Genomic DNA, 19,752 nt, shown 5'->3' on the forward strand with positions numbered 1-19,752 from the left:
AACACATACATACAGCTCTGAGCTGGTGTCCCATTTCACAAGAGGTGATGGTCAGGATTCATCTGCCTGCTCAGGTTCACCCTCTGCAAGAGCTAAGAGGCTTCATCAATTATACTGCTTTTGGCTGGAAGGGAATGAAATGGAGGGTGTGAGCTCCTCTGCTGGGTTGGCTTCAAGGAGTCCGTCCTGATCTTACTAGTTCTTCTCAGAGTTCATCCTCTTCAATGCTTATTCCGGCCTCCTTCATGCTCCCCAGCTCTTTAAAGGTTGCTTTTGTCAGTGTCTTCTTTGTGCCCCTCAGGACAAATTTGAGTTTCCTGGTCAGTACATCTGTCCAGTTGAAGCTGTAAAACAGGGAAGAGAGAAGGAGTTAGCAACCCTGCTTGATAAGGAATAGTCTTTCATTTTGCATCATTTTGTGTCAGACAAAGCAGAAACATTAGATGTTCTCAAAGCCATGAAGAAGCACCAGGCAAGGAGGGATGCTGGTTGAGAACTGCAGGGACCTTGTGGTCCCAGTAGACCATACAACCGCTGCAGCTGTTGCATGGTTTAATGAGACACATAGAGCTTTCATCCAAGGATACCCGCTTTACAAATGTAAATTATATTTACATAAAAACAACCAGAGGGCTTCAGCTGCTCATGAAAAACATTTCTAACTGCACATCACAAACCTCATAAAGCCCCTTGCTGGTAATAACAGAGATTCCCCGTTCATCAGCTGGGTTTCTCTGGGTTTGATGGCATTCACTGCCACCAATGAGAAATCTGAAGGTCCAGCCGCTCTGACAGCCCCGTGATCTCACCAAGGCCAAGATGGGATGGACAGAGAACCAGAAAGCCCTGCCATCCATCTCAGACCCAGGTGTTGTTTCACTGGCTTAGCCTGGCACTGTTCCTGAGAGAATGTGCTATGCTGAGTACTAGGACTTTAGAGCTGGCCTACCTGAGAGACTACATCTAGATCCAGGCTACTAAACCGATGTGATGGAGCTGAAGACGATCATTTGCTATGATTCTCTAAATGTCCCTGGTGCCCTGGTTCTACCATCTGTCGGTAGGGACAGATTTATTGTAACAGAATGGGGATTTCAGAGACAAAACAAACATCAAGGACTTGTAGAAGGCCAGGAGCTGAGGGATTAAGGTAGGTCTCAACTCTGCAGCTGTCCTGTCCTGCATAAAGCACCACATGAAATGAAATTTACCATTTATAATAGAAGAAAATATCATTCCAGCTGTTGTAAACCAAAAAGAACCAAATTCTAACCCATACCAATAACACCCTTGTGATTATATAGGTATTAAAAAGAACTAGTTGAGAAATTGTTGTGTGTATACATATATGTATGGTTTTAAATTGTACACACCATTGTTGTGTACAATGAACAAGCTATTACTTTAGAATAGAAATATATGTAAAACTGACTACATGAAGCAGGGATCCCAAGAGTGTAAGATGTGAGGTCTTGACAGGCGGGGAATGAATGTTATTAGACCCAAGGACTATTCACACTAGTGACAGATTATTAATATAGAATTGTTAAGCAGCCTAATGAAATTGCCCTCAATGACAGCCCAAGATAAGCTGTCTTTAAAGCATCTATTAAGCATCTATAAAGTATATACATATACTTTAAAGTACGTATAAGACTATAGCAAAGTCAGCTAATAGCACTGGCACCAGAACCAGGTATGCAGGGTTGACCACTCAGACATTTTGTAGTGTAACACCGCGTATCTAATGGTTTTTATTATCATTCAAGGGAATTGTATTGTATTATTCGACCTAAAGTTCTGCAGATGGTGTCTGATGGTCTGATTACCTGTGCTTGAGGACTGGCTATTAAATCTGGATGCAACAAGAGAAGAACCAGGACCTCCAAACTCAGCACACATCATGGTCCCTTCACTCAGCGGGAGACCAAGGGCAGCCAAGGACAACCAAGGGCAAAAACCAGGAAAGGGATCTGAAGGCAAATTGCTGAATCTTAAGAAATCACCCAAATGTATCAACCCAATACGATTTAGGATCCAGTGGAGGATCGACCCTGAGCATTCACTCATAGAACTTTATGAGAAACAGCTGATGCCCTTGTCAAAGATGATCCCACATGTTTTGTAACCACTAAGGAGACAAGGAAAATAAATGTCCTTTTCAACACCTTTCCAACACCTTTCTGGTGTTGAATGAAGAAGATAGGCCTTCCAGTGTGTTGCCAGGAAATGTCCCTGCATAGCAAGAGAGAAGAAGGAGCTGATGCAGAGTGGAAGAAAGAGAAAGAGAAGAATGATGTGATGGTGCGATAGGAAAAAAAAATATCAATAGAAATGAGTGTTTGATTTCTGCAGTTCTGGTTTTAATCTTTGGAGGGATCAGGCAGGCAAAATGATCAGAGATTAGCCCTGCAGTGGGGCTGTAATTGTATGGGTTTCTGGGTAGGCGTGGGTTTCACCTTTGAGGACAGGGAGAATCTTTATCAAAAACCCTGTTCTGAATGAGCTTTCAGATCTTCACGGCTGGTCAGCCACACCTTGCTAGTCTATGGCTTGGCCAGCAAAATGCAATAATTTGGGTGTTTACTGTATTTCCTGAATGAGAAAGAACCTTGGGGGATCTCCTGTCACTAAGCTGAGTTCATGGGACGAGAGGTCAGAATAGAGGGAGAGGCAAAGTCTTGAGGAAAAAAAAAAAAAAAAAAAGGAGAGAAAATAACTTAAAAAATTGAGCCTCGGTACTTTTAGGTGATCTCAGACTGTTTCTTTGCCTATGCAGGACACACTACCCATATGCTTATACATCTAAAGGTCAGCAAAGATCAATACAGGTGGCACTAAGATTTATACACCATGGATCCCTCCATAAATACAGCAGCGACCAACCACATTGGGGTGAAATCTCGCCCCTTTGAAATCCACAATGAACTCTGACTGACTTGCACGGGGTCTGAGTCTCATCTCTAAAGTGAGATCAATCTCAGGATCACAGGGAGTCATTGACCTCCCTGTGGGACAGTTGTCTGCTGGTCCTTGAGGGAAAAAGAAAAATCCCTTTCTCCGTAAGATGCTAGGGGTGGGATTCAGCTGCCTGAGGATACTGTCTAGCAGTATTTGAGATGCCATGTTTTATCCTGCTTGGTCTTCAGCTGCTGTTTCATCTACCAGCCTTGCAAAGGTGTCTTTGACAACCATGGTGCTCTGGCCTGAATCCCACTTGCATGGGTGGGTTGGTAGGTCCACGTTAAGATCCCATATCCTACTGCAGGAGAAAGTAGAAGGATCACTAACGGTATAGACAAGAGGTTTATCTCCAGGTTACTGGAGATGCACTTTGGTATTCCTCATGCTTTGTTGTATGTTTTTATCAAGATCTGGCCAGAACCATCACTTGTCTTCAAAAACAGATGTCCACCAAGGAAAACAGAGTCGACAGTCAGTCTTTCAAGGTTAAAGGATTCGCTTTCTGAGCACAACGAGTACAGTTTTGGCCTTCCTCTAGACTCCAGGCCAGATGAATGCTCCAAAAGCCCTGAGATGGGGATCCCTATCATCACAGCAAGGACTCTGTGAGACTGTTAGCAGTTTACAGTCCCAGACTAATGGGACTGTAAACTCAGTGAATGAACTGTAGATCAGTGCATCTGAGACCCTTGTAGAGCGTCCTTTTATTGCTATCAAGGAAAAAACAAGCTTATTATGGCATGATCCCTTTCATCATAAATGTCTAAATAGATTAGCTGGAAACATCACTAAGCCACCAAGCAGGCACGTGTGAATAAGTGGCTGTTGAGGACATAATTGCCTCCATTGAAAGCTTCACGCACACAAGAAGGATTGAACTAGGACTGCTGAAAAGCTCCAGGTATAAATGCCTTATTGATTTTTCTGCTGTTTCCCATGGATTGAGCCAAGTGGGCTAATGAGGACTTTCTGTTCTCCATAATACACTGCTAATCAGCCTTGCTTCAGTGCAGAAGATTAAGTCTGTGGGTGATATATGTGCTAAATATTTTACTATCAGTATATGTGCAGTTTTTGTCAAGCAGGGCTAACCCAAGTGAGAGATCCTCTTTGTCTCTGGCCTTGGAGGATTAGCTTGTCCTCATAGGTGCAGATCAGCAAAGCAATCCTCTGTGCCTTGGAGCTTATATTTAGCAGTGAGTGTTCACATATGGTAGTGCTTATGCAGGTCTCTGCACAGTATGTCCCATATTTAAATCTTTTTCTTTTTTTAAACGAGGAATTTCTGCCCAGCTCCTAGAATAGGGAGAGCCTCAGATAAAAAATTAAAAATCTCTGAAGGGAGATAAAGCAGCTTAGTAACACTCCCTGAATCTTTAAAAGTTGTGGTTGGGAAAGAGTAATGCAGCCAAAAGTCTTCTGCTGGGGTTTATCCTTGTGAGAAAATTGGATGGAGCTTTAGTCTCTACAGTAATCTATCAATCAGCTTGATACGGCGTATTTTAGGGGTTTTTAACCAGCCTGTATCTAGGCACCTTTTCCTAAGAAAGTGGAAATTAAGTAAAAGTTAGTTCAGAGGCACTGAATAGAAGCATTATTGCTGCTTTCAGAGCTATTATTTAAAAAAAACCCACAACCATACAGCGTTTTCACAGGACATCAGACCCTCTATGTGCATGCGTGGGTGCACGTGCTTATATGCCAGACTTGCTCTGGTAGCACCTATTTGATCAGGCACCTCAGGTCATGCTGTGATACCCCATGCAGCTTCTGAATTCCAAACAAATCCTCCTAAATCCACATTTATTTTTTGTACCAGCAGGTACCATAATGTTGAGTAACAGAGCTGGATCCTCTTCCATGTCATGAGATATGGAATTATACTAGGCAGGAGATACACATTTCAGGAAAGCAACGATAGGCAATTTGGATTCTTCCAGGCTTGAACTCCAGCTTTATCTCTGCGTTTACCATGGACTGGGCTCCTCCTGGCACAGTGCACATCGACATCCAGTGGATCGATAATACACTGCAGGTAAGCACAGTAATACTGTATGTCTTTCAGGAACGAATGTGATAACAGGAGGTCAAGAATTTGCTAGGAAATCGCCCAACAAGGCTACTACTATCTCTACACAGCTTTGCTGCTCTTCCGAGCACCTTGAATGAGACTCTTTAAAAGAGTAATACATATTTTTGACCACAAAAAAAAAAAAAAAAAAAAGAAAAAAAGCATGACACTAAAACCAGCAAAGTGCAGACAAATAACACATAAGCAGACACTAAACAGCACAGCTACGTTGGGACTGTCCTACAGCTACTACCTCAGATCTAGGCCCTTTTGCCAAGGAGTTTTTCAGCTTTCCTCCTTTTGAACTCTGCAATTTCTTCCGGGGGTAACCCATGAGCTCTACACCTGCAGTGAACATGTAGGCCATTAGAGAAAGAACCAGTTCAGTTTCATCTGCAATAAAGAACAGACCGTAACAGAGACCAAGGGAAAGGCAAGTGTCTTCTGGGGCGAAAAAGGAAAACAAGTATTGGACCTGGTTCCGATTTTATTTATTCCCCTCTTGTATCGCTTCCACTTGACTTATTGCAAAGGGAGAGGTTAGCTAATTTAATTTTAAATGTCCCAAAGTTAGATGCCTGCTCTGAGAAAGGCATCTTTTGTAATCTGTATAGCCCAGCACTTCCAGAGGGCTCTTGACACATCTTAGACCCTTCTCCTTGGATGAGATGAATGACTTTGTTGATTGAGGAGCACAAACGAGGTATCTATCATGGCTGTATCCAGAATCTATTAGACAAGATGAATCCTGGGAGAATTATTGCATTATTCATCTGATCCTCCCCCTCATTCATCAAAGGGAAGAGCAGAACAAAACTGCTGTGAAGGCATTGTCTTCTGTTAGTTCAGCTCCTGCCTCAGTGCCTTTTGGTCTTCCAGGGTTGTTGCTTTCAGAAAGTCTCAGCTCTCAAAGCCATGGGCACACTTCCAAATGGAAATCCTATTTAGCTGTCCCTAGAGGCAGCCAGTTTTCCCTGAAAGCTTAGCACAAATTTAACAGCCTTTCCCGAGGGAGGTCGGAGTCAAGTTTCAGCGCTTTTGCCAATTCTGTCCTACAAATGGAAACGTCCAGCCAAACTGTCCTTCTATGCCTTACCTAAATCCTCAGCTCTGGAGACATCTTTCCTTTTTACAGAAACAATGATCCTTGTTTATAAACCCCCCCATGAGTGCTGGAGCCTTTAGGGCTACGTCCCAGGGACAGTGAAGCCAGGAAGATACAACCCTGATGGGCTGAATGAGGAATGGCTTCTTCTGGGAATCTACAACTCAGGTAGGATTCCTCTCCCTGAAATTTAGGTATCTGCAACAGAGATGTCTCCATCCGAGCCAAATATCTTTGCCTCTATTCTGAGCCAGTAGAGGGAAGCAGGCTGTACTGGACCACAGTGGGGGTGTATCCCAAAGTGGATGTCCTCTGTGGAGCAGAAGAGGTGCATCTAGAAGTGCCTGTTTCTCTGCATTGACTCTAAAAGGAGTGTAAGATGACCAGCTCGGATGGAGGTCTCTGTGCTAGAGGTATATAGCTTTTAATAAGATGAAATCCTAACCATTGGAAGGGGCCATCTCCAGCGCCTTTATGCAAAATTCAGCCATGCATGAGGGGCTTATTCTTTGACTCCAACCAGCAGGACTTCATCCACAGGGGAGTAGAGGAGGTTGCTGCCTGTTTCTGTGAGGCAGAAACATTCTGCCTGTGCAGCAGGTTGTGACCCACAGAAGGTGAAGACCTGACCAGAATATTTGGGGGTGAAGTGCAGTATCACGTTGCCTGAGCTCCACCTCCAAACACTGCTCACACAAATATCAAATAACCCTTTGATAATGACTTGACTTTCATACACAGCACAATAACAAGAAAAAAGATCCAGTGCAAACAGCACTGACATCTCTAGCTTTAAACTAAAGGGGGGAAGATTTAGACTAGACCTAAGGAAGAAATTTTTTACAATGTGGGTGGTGAAACACTGGCCCAGGTTGCCCAGAGAGGTGGTAGATGCCCCATCCCTGGAAGCATTCAAGGCCAGGTTGGATGGGGCTCTATGTTGAAGATGTCCCTGCCGATGGCAGGAGGGTTGGACTAGATGATCTTTAAAGGTAACACATTGAATCCCATCTTCCAACCAAACAATTCCACGACCTGACTTTGCTTCCTTTCAGTGCATTTAGGGTTTCTTGTTATTGGCAGTAATTATCTAATCTAATATTCCAGCCAGTTCTCCCAGAAACCTCAGCTTGCTCAAAAAGAGCTTTTTAAAATATATCAGCTGAAGTAACAGCATTCCAAGTCAGAGAGCCTTCTTCAAAGGCAGCTAAGTCACTGGCTTTCATTCCCTTTCTCCCTTCAATCAGATTTCAGAGAAAAAGTCTTTTTTCTCACCTGCATTATACCATAGCCATGACCAGAATATTCCTTTTTCTTCATTTTGCTGTTGTGTTAGGAGTTCAGAAATAATTTGAAAAGAAAGCATTGATTGTGAAGGAAAAAAACATCTGTCCTGACGTTGGGTGATCAAGCCTATGAGCCAGAGGATGTTTTGATTTCCCCAAATAACTCTTGTTACATGTTATATAAAGTTTATTTATGAAATGTTGTGCTGCTGTTGTATAATTCCAGCTATGTAAGGACAGCAATAGTTTTTCACTGCTGTTTGCTTCACAAGCTCTTTTATTTCTGATTTAGAAGCACATTGGGTGAAAAACTTCAAATAGGAGCCTGAATGGAAATCCTTTTGCTTATCGCCCCCAGAAAAAACACATCAACAGCAATGTAACACTAGGTCCTCTCTGTTGATCATCTCCCATCCTGCCAGTGTGCCTCAACACGGACAAAGCAATGAGAGCCTTGTACTGGGCAGAAGAAGTTGTCGTGTTGTCCTAACGGGTGTCATTTTCCTGGCTTGTACAAAGATGCTTCTCATCTGGTGTTGGGAGATGGATTCTTTGAGCATCCTTCTCTGCTTCTCACCCATTTCACCTTCAAACAAGGATCTTGGTGCTTCCTCGAGGGCTGATACGCGTGTATATGAGGATGGGAGAGCCCCAAAACTTCCTCCTGTCCCTGTCTGCATCTTAAGTTTTTAGTGATTTCTCAAGTCAGGTTGTACTTATCATTGTGGATGGTGGTGGCCTAGATGCTTTATTTGCCCTCCTGGACTTGAGAACCTGTATGTTTTGATACAAGAGAAGGGATCTGGGTTTGATGATAAAAATCCAAAACTCTCGTATGTTCTTTCCCTGGGCACTGGATTCATGGTTAAAAACCCTTGAGAGGACCCACGATCTGTATCTTTCTTCACTGAATTGTATTCTTTCTTTTCTTTCTTTCTTTTTTTTTTTTCCCTCCAGTTTACTTTCCTAGCTAATTTAAAATAGAGTTAGAAAGGGAAAGTTTCTAGATAAAACTACCCCCTGGGTAGTAGGGCTCCTACTGCTTGAAAGCGCTGTATTCAGTAGCAGAGCAAAGGATTTCTGAAACAGGATGGTAAAAGTTGGAAAGTCAGAAAACTGAGTATGTCACTCATCTCCTTGGAACTGCAAATGAACATGATCCTGGCTCTTGGGGCGGTTTATCTGAATTTCTTTAGCTATTGAATTTTTTCCTAGTGCTAGATATTTTTTCAGTGCTTCGCCAAATGCGTCTGTGATTTAGTTCAGGTCAGGCTTGTATCTCCTAGATTTGTATAACATCATATCTTTTCATGGAATCATATATCTTTTCTGGTGTTTTGGACAAGAGGAGCACTCCAACAGTGATGACGAGGTGCTGCCCGTGCCAGAGCATCGCTGGATGCCAAATTCCAATATCCCACATTTATAACCTAGCGGCTTTGCGCTTTTTCCATGACTGCTCTGCAGCCCCAAAACTAGTCTCCTGGTGTATCCTTAAAGAAACCTCCCAGCCTTCCTTTAAACCTATCTGACTGTGAAATTTCAAAAAAACAAAAAAAATTTATCCTACAGGTAGGCTGCTGCTCCACTGCTCAATATGCTCTTTTTTGCTGTATTGTCATTTTGTTACACCTTCTCTATGTCCACCCCAATCTGCTCTTATTTCTTGTGGCAGTACCAGGCTTTTGCAGAAAGCTTTTTTCTTTGCCTTCTGTAGCGATTGCACAACGGAGCCCCAACCCACAAGATCCTGAGATACAGTAATACAAATCCTAACAAGCTGCAAGGAAGAAGGAGAAATAATATTCATTACAAGGCAAACATCTGCCAGGGAAGGCGTAGAAATTTGCCTTGGAGCAAGGAAAGGACCAAGGATCCTATTGAACTGCCTGTCCTGTTCTTCATGATGCAAAGTTAACCTAAAGCTCCCATATAAAGCAGGTAAAATTGAGATGTGACCAGACCTAGAAAGAAGGAGGTTATCCTTCAAAAAGGAAAATTCTCTGGGGCAGGAGCCTGCAATCTGGACATTAAACTTGCACTTTCCCTGTATCCCATAAAAAGAGCTTGTGAAGGGGCTTCTTACTTGATTCGCAGTAAGATTTTTGCTTCTGAAAACAGATATACAGACCCGGAGCAGCTGGACTTAAGGCTAATTTTAAGAATAGTATTTTAGTTCCTTTGATTTTATTCATGGTTGGAAGAAAGTAGGGACGGTAAGAAGCATATTAGGTCTTTTAATGGAATTATGTTTCTTCTTAATTAAAATGTTTTGTATCCTGCATGAGCCGTGTCACCCACAGCACTTGCGTTTTACAAGTGCATTTATCTGAACGTCCTTACAGAGCTGTAAAGGTATGAAATCCTGGTACCGAGAGTGGAAATCAATGAGAATGTTCCAACTAATGCTTCCAATAAGTCTGTAATTGGGATTAAACAGAGAGGTCGGTGAATATCAATTAAATTCAAATTATGTAGGTGCAATGATTGTTCCTTTGTTAGTCATTTGGTGGTGGCTTGAGGTTTATTACTAGACAAACTGACGTATTCTCTCATCAATTTCAGCAATACCAGAAGCAGTTGCTATCACAGTATTTTGCTGGACCGTTAATATTAATCCAATCACATAATTAAATATTCTTCCATATTTTTAAGATTAATGAAGTTTGGCTTCTAACCTCAATATAAACTCAGCTTTGTAAGGTCAAGGACCATTGTCCAGGTCTCCGGTGCCAAGACAACTGCGAGCACAGTAGGATAACGAAGCTTGATTTGTCCCTAGATATCTGTGAAGAGCTCTGTGAGGTACTTGATGGTAGATCTGCTCATGACCGCCTACCACAGATGAAAAAGCGCCTTCTCTTGTCAAGAAATCCTGCCAAGGACTGTGCTTGCAGCTTTGATTGACTGATGGGTTTTATGTCATGGTAAATAATAGGAAGATAGCAATTCTATTTTTTTTTTATGATGTCACCTGCTGTCTTTTCCACAAACCACTGCAGTGCAGGCCTGAAATACTCCATATCTCAAGGGTCATGACTTGTCATGGCAGTAAGAAGCACTAACAGACCACGAGTGAAACCAAGCGCATCAAGTTATCTGGGTCTATACGAATTCCAGGAGATAACTCGTGGGGTCAAACACAGATCCAGAGATTTTAAGAAGATGAAATCATTTTTTTAGGGTTACTTTGAGCCCTTTCTTCACATAGAACTTCCACCTCTAGGATCTGACCCTTAAATCCTTGGCCCACAGGTTTGCATTTCCATAGCACAGACATGAAGCCAAGCACAATTTATTAATCTTCTCTTAATAAGTAGCACTTCTCAGCAAAACCGCAACAACTGCCACCAAAGTCACAAAATAAAGCATGAGATAAAAGCAAATGCTCATGGAAAGGAAAAACCTAAATAGAAGATGAGTTGTTTCAGGACAGGGTGAAAACATGAGCAGAGGAGGAATTTATTCAGTACCTCCTCCTTCAGCTCAAAAGCCTACAGATGAGGAAATCCTTATGGAAGTGTATGAGGCAGTGACTTGAAACCATCATATTGGCCAATAAGAGAGAAACAACTTTCAGCCTCTCATAAACTGGTACAAAACTGAATCATCAAGATAAGGCTGGAAAAATGGGATATAATGTCAGATACCTATCTGATAATGTCACAGCCTATGCATGAGGCAGTTCTCCAAATATTTGCTTCTCTTGAACATCCAGTTACTTCTTCCTCCCATTTGACATTTGACTTCTACAGGGCATAGCTTTGATTTTGACCCTTCACTAGGAAAGATTCAGTTTCATATAACTTTTCTTTTTCCTCTGATTACTTTCATAATCGTTCAACTACTGTATGACAATCTATGTGGACAGAAATACTGCAAAGGAACAGTGAAGATCAGGGCCTTGGGACAAGAGCAGAAGGTCACCTCCCTCTCTGCAGTGGGAAAATTTTTTGCCTCCTCTTATTGTCCCCTTGGACCTGATGTATTTTCTATCACTTACAATCCATGTTTAGAAACAGCTTGGGCCTGCGTAAGTCCGACTTTGGCACACATGAGCAGAGGACAGGCTCTTTGAGGATTGTGGAACGAACCCCAGCAGTCAACAGAGGCCTAACGCATACTTTTAGATGGTAAAACCAGGATGAGAAGAACCTACTCTCAAGGTAGAAGTCTTGGGGCTTCCTTGGTTGCAGAGGAAGTCAGAGCCAAAGTAAAACCAGACCCTGTTTGCTGTCAGACATCTGTCTCTGAGCTAGTCACTGCAGGACATCTATACAGTCAATAAAACAGGCATCTTGCAAGGAGTATTCATCTTCTAATACAGACGTCCAAGCAGGCCAGTTGAATCAGACCCCTGAGCATGTATTTCTCTTTGTTGACTATAAAGGGAGTCAAGGTTGACTAGCTTTAATCTGGGTGACTACACTGTTCTTGTCAAACAAATCCTTCTCCTGGTTTTTATGTCCTGACCACAGTGTCCTTTCCAGGCACACAGCATACAACAACCGAACAGGGAGTACTCCATTTGCAAAGTCAGGCATTGCAAAGCTACAAAATGGCCTAATGAATTTCAGTCTTTGCTCACCACCACTTGCATGGTGGCAACATCATTAAGTCTGTAATTACATAATGCTGCCATGTTTTTACAACACAAAATCTCTTTATTGTTCTGTTCGAATGAACAGTGCTACAGGGAAGAAACATGTTTATATGGTGCATGAGGCTGGTGTTTTCTGCAGGAGGTTGATGGAAGGAGAGAAAAATTTGAGTGTCACCCATACGCTAACAACACCAGAGTTATGAAAATGTCCCTGCCTGTGCATGTCCCACACGCACATGGAGTAGGAAGGAGGTTCAGGAAGGAACTCCCTGGTGCTCCATCTCCAAGGGACTATAGGGGGGAAGCAGCAAGTTTCCCTGCCACTTCTTGGGAACTGGCGTTAAGGAGAGGAGTTGAAGAAACCACACCACTTCTGAGTCCCAGTACTATGCCTGAAAATGTAAGTCACCTGCGGAAAATGATGCAGACTTTGCAAACAGGTACTATGGAAAGAGAGCTATTCATCCTGTGAACACCAACAAGGACCTTCTAGTGAATGTATTGAACAGCGATGAAGTCACACTTACCCTGGTTTTATTTCAGGAGGTTTAGGTAAGGGCTTCAGGAAGCCTTTTTTCCCAACTAACCAATATGTGTCTTCTACTCCTTTACCCTAAAATAAAAACAAAAATCCAGATAAGAAGCAGCTTTCTGACCATCCTCTTCTTAATACAGAACTTTCTCACTGGGTTTCTGAGGGCTTCATATACACCCAGAGACAGAGCATGGCTGGAAATCTTGGGCTCTCCTTCACAATGGTTCAGGGATGATTTGAATTTCCCTATCCTAGAAGAGTACATCTTGTTCAAACTGTCATCTACAAACAACCCTCATTGATCTGGGTCGTTGAAACTACACAGCTTAGCAGAAATGAGAAAGTACGGGTTTTCTAACCATCGTATTTGGCAGCACTATCATCATTAATTGAGAGATTTCACAACTGTTGCTGGGCTGAGTATCAGACTAATAATCTCTCCCACCACTGATGATTTAGCTTTTAAGGTGAGATGCACCTGATGAAATATAGGCATCTATAATCAGAGTCAATCACCCTTGACTGGAGAAGTGGAGGAAAACAGGCACTTCTAAGGCAACATTCATCTTCACATAAACTGGACCCCTGAAAATAAGTCAGGTTAATAATTTCCTAAAGTGCCAATTTATCTTCACTAACTATGTGAAGGTTTCTTTCCATTGACTAAACCTGGAATAATTACCTCAGATCTCCACTTGCAGACATATGAACCCGGGTGAGATGATTCTACTTGTCATGAAAGATTGTTGAGAGACCTGGGGCCATACGCAGACCTCTTATGGTAGGTGTTTAAGGCAAGCAAAGCTCCTACCTTTGCCTAATGACTATGTAAAGGGAGAAGTGATGTCTTGAATTAGTTGAATTAGAAAGTATTGTCTTGTTTGGACACTGTGAAAAGTATCAGCTTCTGTCAAGGGTGGACTAAACAGAGTCCTAAATAAATAACTAGATCCAGCATATACAGCTGATTGTTTGATCCCATGGTCCTTCAAGAATTACCTCATGTACTGAAACAACTGATGGGGACAATTGGGAAGTATCCAGTGGAAGAGTGGTGGATGAAGGCCAAATAAGAGCTTAATATGAAAATTCCTTAAGCGAGAAGATTCCCCTATGAAGCATTTCGCACAGCCCTGGCCTTCTTACCTTCAGTTCTGTTTTTCCCCTAGGTATGATTTCATAGCCTTCGTTTAGACTCCGCAGCGTATCCACTGTACTTTGGCTGACATGAATTCTGTAAGCTGGGAACGGAAAGCAAAACAGCTGGATCATTATACTGCTCACACACACTGCAAATTCCCCACTGCTTCATACTGGCAAGGAAAAGTCCTCCAAGGCATGCAGGCATGTATCTGGTGTAGCTGTGTGGTGCTCCTCTACGTAGAGTACGATGCTGATGGATGGATCCTTCCATGCAGGGCTGTAACGAGCACAAGGTGAGAGGAGATCTACACTGGGGACTTCCCGGAGAAGGTTACGAAACACTCTTAAGTATAGAAGTCCAGCTCTTAATTAATGTTTTTTCAGCACCGTTGCCAACTGGGATCAAGAATACCATTTTCATCTATTGCCGCAGCATAACTAGGCAGCAAGAAAGAAAAGAAAAATAACCATTTGTCTTGTTCCAGACACCCAACGTCATTTGAAAGTTGGGATGAAGAGCAGAGAGATGGAGTTTGCAAGGGGAAATAATGAAAATGTGGCTGTGCATCTAGATCCATCTGGGGTTTTCAGTAATTGATTCCATCCAGAGCTGCCATTAACAGCCTATGAACAAAAAGGGTAAAGGTGGAGATCTTTATCAAATTCCCATCTCCCACCAGCTTGTTTTACAGTCATTGCTAGAAATCACTGAAATTTGTTGCTGCTCTGTTGGTGTGAATGTTTCTAATTCAAGGAATGTTCCTAAAACATTTCCCCCCCCCCAGTTTTCTTTGTTGTTGTTTTTGTTGAACTTTTGTTTCAAATCTGTCAATCACATTCCCTTCCCCCTTGAAGGACAGGGGATGAACCAATTAATTTTTTTTTTTTGCAGAATAATCAGAAAGAAGAACATCAGTTCAAATATACAGAGGAAGACCACACAGCTTTGAGCTACATTTCCTGAGACACTAACATACAATCTTCCTATTACTCTGTATCTATATACATTTCAATTAATGTATAATGATGCTCCTGTTTCTGCAGTGCTCCTGCTGTCTCCAGTCTCAGTGGGACTTTGCACTTCCAAGGGCCTAAACCTTGAGATTCTTCAAATATCTGTCTTGCCATTAGAAATCTGCTATCAAAGTATTTCCTCCTTTCCACTGCTTTCCAAATGCAACGCATGCCTCTTAAAATAAGCCAGCCATAATCACAAGCAAGGCAATGTTCCTTAATTAATGATTAGCCTAACTGCTAGTCTTAATTAGTCTTATCAAAACCACTAAAGCTAGAAAATGTGAGGATTGTATGAAAGAGTGAAAAAGTTCCAATGTAGCATATATACTGCAGCGTGTTTCTAGCCTAGCAGGACCTCAAGGTTTTAATATTAAATATCACAAACTTCGTGTAGCTTGTAAACCAGCCACAATGGGTAATTTCTTATAGCTGTTGAAAATATCAAAAGAGAGACCAGAGATCAGGGATTAAAATGCATGAGACATTGCCTTTGGAAATAAACTTGTACTGATAACCTGGACATCAGAAGCAAATTTGAAATTCATCCAGGGCTCTGACACTGCTGTCCACTGCGTCATCCACAGTTCATCCACTATGGTTTACAGATCTGTGTCTTAGCCAAGGACACCATGAAAAAGCAGATCTGGATACACATACGACTGAAATACAGGGAAATGTTCCTTCTCTACCACCTTTTTTTACATGTCTGGAAGACTCCAGACATGTATAGGATGGTATCATCTTATCTGCTGCAGCTATTGATTCAGGGTGCGTAGACTCACCTTTTATAACTGGAAGCCTCAGAAAAATAAAGGCAAGAACTTGAGGGAAAAATAGCATGAACATCAACCCATCAAGAAAGACATCAAGAAAATCCAAAGGGGAAGGGAAGCTTAAGGATTTCCTTAGGACCCGCCAACTCGTGGAGCTGTTATTGTTGATAAATGAAGCCATTACAAATGATGTCCTTCATGTTGCAGCACATTGTTGCCTGTGGTTGCCCACATGTGCTTCAACCTTTCCCTTGCACTGGCCAAGACGGGTAACTGCATTATTTTACTGTGCAACGAGAGGTCTGAATTAAGCGTCCTCAGCAATGATTGAAAGCAAGATCCAACCCATGTAGGAGGAATCAAGGGCAATATTCGTATTCCTTTTGGTTGATGGGATCCAAATCAGAGGACTGTAGCTGGAAGGCAGGGTCTTAAAGCTGACCTACAATGGCAAAACTGATGACATCCTCTTCAGGCTGCTTTGAATTTTGATGTTTGACTTGCCCTTTTCTTCAGAGCCGATTCAGTTGCAATGCTTATAATTAAAAATGCACATTTCTTGGTCTGTCTTGAGAACTTTGTCAACCACCCACCCCAGGGACTGTCCCAAATACTCACGCAGGCCCGTGGACTCCATTCGTGACGCCGTGTTCACCGTGTCTCCAAAGAGGCAGTACCGTGGCATGGTGAGCCCCACCACGCCAGCCACGCAAGGCCCTGAAAGACACGTCATCTGTATAATCCAGAAGGTTCCGCACAAAGTAAGGGGCCCACTGACAGACAAATCTCATCCTCTCCTCTGATATTGAAAAACCATGTGGGAATACAGGATTTTTAAAGATCTTATTGGCCTTGGTGCTTGCTACAATCAATCAAAAATCAAGCATTAGTGTTTTATGCCTGACAAAGGCCTTGTGTGGTAGGACCTCAGTTCACCACCATCTGGGACAAATTTTTCAGAGCTCATGGAATCTCAAGAACTATTGAAATCTCATTGTAAAAAGACCTCCTTTTCCGTCTGAAAAAACTAAGGTCCTGTAACATGCCCTGTGTCCCGGTGAAGCAGGACTGAAAATCACCCTTGGACATCCAGGGATGCTGGCAGCACGCTGGACCACCCTGTGTCCCCTCCTTGTGTTCCCCTCCTTGGAAAGGAAGACATCATTAGCTCTTCTGTCTAGCCAAAGACTGTTTATTTTTTCCTCTCTCTCATTCTTTAGATGAGATCCACTCCCTTCCAAACTAGCTCCCAAAGAACCAGTGCCAAGTTCTCAGGGAGAGGTATGCGTGCAGGATTCACACCAACACGCACACACACAGAGACAAAATGTGTGGCAGGCAAACAGCACAGACAACTGTCATCTGGGGCACTCGGGTTAGCTAATGTTTGGACTGTGCTCTGAGGGATGAATTGCTAAATTTCATCACCCACAATTTAAAACATCAGGTTTGCAAAATAAATGCAAAAAAAAAAAAAAAAGAAAAAACCAAACCAAAAGAAAAAGTTAAAAAAAAAAGAAAAAAGACAATGTTCTCAGAAATGTAAGGAGGTGCGGGGCTTCCTGCAGAGAAAAGACAGACCTCTTTGTATTTTGCATTCGGTGTATGTATGTTATATGTCTTTTCAGGCTCTGCCTGCCTTTTCAAGTTCATGATCCTTCTGGATTAAGATTTAACAAAGCTGACATCTAGGAAGTCTTTTCCCATGCCAGGTTACAAGAGACGTGAAAGTAGTACATCAATAGTATCTGAAATTATGCTATAGATAAAGTTTTTCATAATATGAAAGGTTGTAGGTTAAAAAGTTTTAAAATAGTAATAATAGCAGTCATAATAATAGTAATAATAATTGCAGCCTAATTTATAAGTGATCGGTTACTTGGTTTAAGACAATGTAATTTTACTGTGATTTTAGCTGCCTTAGTTACAAAAACTGATTCTTCATATAGTATTCATATACATCAGGACACTGAAACTCCATAGCTGAAAGCTATGGGCAACTTTGCAAGAACCCCTGTTGCTGTGACCTCTGAAAAATTGTTGCTGCAGAGTCCAAGTAACAGGATTTCAATATAATTTACAGAGGATGCAAGCTGAGAGGTTAGATGGAATTTAACTCCTGCCTGATGAAGCATCACTTGCTTAAAGATTAAAAAAAAAAAAAGAAAAAAAAGAAGAGGGAGAATATTTCATACCAAAAATGTTACAAGGACTTAAACAGCATGTCTGGGTCAAACACAGCATGCAGGGACTGCTGGAGGTCAAGTAAAGATGATTTAATGGTGCGGCCTTGGATAAGACACCGCCCCTCAGAATTTCTTCTAATTAAATTCCCATCCTTATCAATACTCGCTAATTTGGTTCAAGCTCTTCAGGAGGAGCTATATCCACTAGAGGCCGTTTTTTCAGGGTCTAGTCTGTAGGCAGTTTGATAGCACAATTGTAAGGACACTGTTGATACTACGGTGTCAAGGTCCTAACGCTTACCTAACTGGTCCTTAATGTGTGCATAAAAAAGGATCTAATTGGAGACATTTTAATTCATGCTTCAGTAAGAGCTTTCCCTGAGAAAACACGAACTCACATGGCATCGCCTCTCTTCATCTTCTGGTGACGACATGACAGCAGCACTCAAATCTCAGTAAGAATCAAAGCCCCTGCTGTAATAGTCATTGCAAGGACACAAAAAAGTGGTTCTTGTCAAAAACCAGACCTCACTCAGGAGGATTTGATTCAAAGTACAAATATAGGTAGCTGAGCTTCTGCTGTAGTTGGTGGAGGCCAAGTCAATGCAGTCAACTGAACTGGGCGAGCCTTTCCAGTCCTGCACCTGAGCAACTCTCCAGGGTCCGTTTACATGTCCACCAGATCTCCACTGACCACAAAGTGAGTGCAGGCTCCCTAACACTCCTGGAAACATCTGCACATGGGTGCCCAGGGAAGTGGTGGAGTCACCATCCCCGGAGGCATTTAAAAGACATTTATCTATAGTGCGGAGGGACATGGTTTAGTTGTGGACTTGGCAGTGCTAGCTTAATGGTTGGACTTGATGACCTTAAAGGTCTCAGACAACCAGAACAATTCTATGATTCTATTTAAATTTAGGTTTCCTACTGAGTCGGTACGATCACCCAATCATTTCTGCAAAGCTCACAACCTAGGATAGGCAAGATTCTTAGGGACAGGCACTACTTTTCTAGATCACTGCCTTTAAGCCCGTTCTCCTGTTGCAGAAAGTTGCTAGTTCAAAACCAACCCTGCAGTGCAAACACAGCCAAAGAACTTCTCCACGGTGAAAGCATCCAAGAGTTAATTCACTCGCTGCCTTCGCTGCCTGTGTGTGTTCCCCCTTTGTCTAGACAGCCTCAGCAAAGGGCTAACAAAAACTCCCAGCGATAAATCTCCCACAGTAACAAGTTTCAGAGGAAAACAGAGACCCTGTGATGAGAACATTATGGCCGAGTTGTTTAATTATACAGGTTCGCTGGTTTGTTTTGAAGCGGCGCTTTGCCAGGGCTTGCAGGGTCAGTTAATGAGCCATGCTGGCTACGACTCTGCAGCAACCATCAGTGGAGGTTAATAAGCTTGATCGAAGCGTGGGGCTGGCTGCCAAAAAGCCTGACTGATAAACAGATCCTCTTCAACCTCCGTGGAAAAACTTGTCTTCTCACCACCACTCTCCCCAGCCATCCAGCTCCAGCCCAGAGATGACTGGTGTGGAAACAGCTGAGTCAGCTGAGTTTTTCTGGACGTGCAGTCAAGTCGAGAGAGGAGAGCCAAGACTCCAGGGTGCATTTAAAGCAGAGGAGAAACTGCAGACCAAACAGCGGTCTTATCCTCTTCGCCTTACCCATGCATTGCCACAAGTGGACCACGGGCATGGGCGAGGAGATGTTCCCAGAACTGCAGCTCTCCATTGGGGTTGGACGGACACGGGCAGCCCATGTCCAAACGGCATTTACTGCGTTTTCAGAGAGGGGAACACGAGCTCTTCTTGGCATCAGTTTCCAGAGAACAGTTGGCCCACAAAACTGGTGGTCACACCCGTTCTCCATCCGTTCCAGGACAGTGAAAGTGTAAACCAAGCCCTCCTCTCCCCCAGGTGCTTCCTCAATGCTTTCATGATGCTGGTGATTCCCTCATCATGCTTCTTTCCTCAGGAGAAACAGGGTCTAGGGTTAATCAAACTCTGCTGTCAGCTCAGTGGCTCAGAGAGCTGGTTTGCTTTGGAGCATGCATTTCTCGCTGCTCCCAT

At 42.7% G+C, this 19,752-nt stretch overlaps 1 protein-coding gene across 1 annotated transcript in view; it reads right to left on the minus strand.

The window, feature by feature from the left end:
- Window positions 1–205: 205 nt before the first annotated feature.
- GUCY2F (guanylate cyclase 2F, retinal) overlaps window positions 206–19,752 on the minus strand; it is a 44,315-nt gene continuing 24,768 nt past the window's right edge. Inside the window, exons 15-18 of the mRNA XM_074573017.1 lie at window positions 16,116–16,214; window positions 13,711–13,805; window positions 12,557–12,642; window positions 206–344 (exon numbers count right to left, since the gene is read on the minus strand). Of these exons, the coding sequence (XP_074429118.1) occupies window positions 206–344; window positions 12,557–12,642; window positions 13,711–13,805; window positions 16,116–16,214 (419 nt within the window). The remainder of the gene's footprint in view (window positions 345–12,556; window positions 12,643–13,710; window positions 13,806–16,115; window positions 16,215–19,752) is intronic.

Source organism: Larus michahellis, chromosome 1 (genome assembly GCF_964199755.1).
Source record: "Larus michahellis chromosome 1, bLarMic1.1, whole genome shotgun sequence".
Taxonomy (NCBI): domain Eukaryota; kingdom Metazoa; phylum Chordata; class Aves; order Charadriiformes; family Laridae; genus Larus; species Larus michahellis.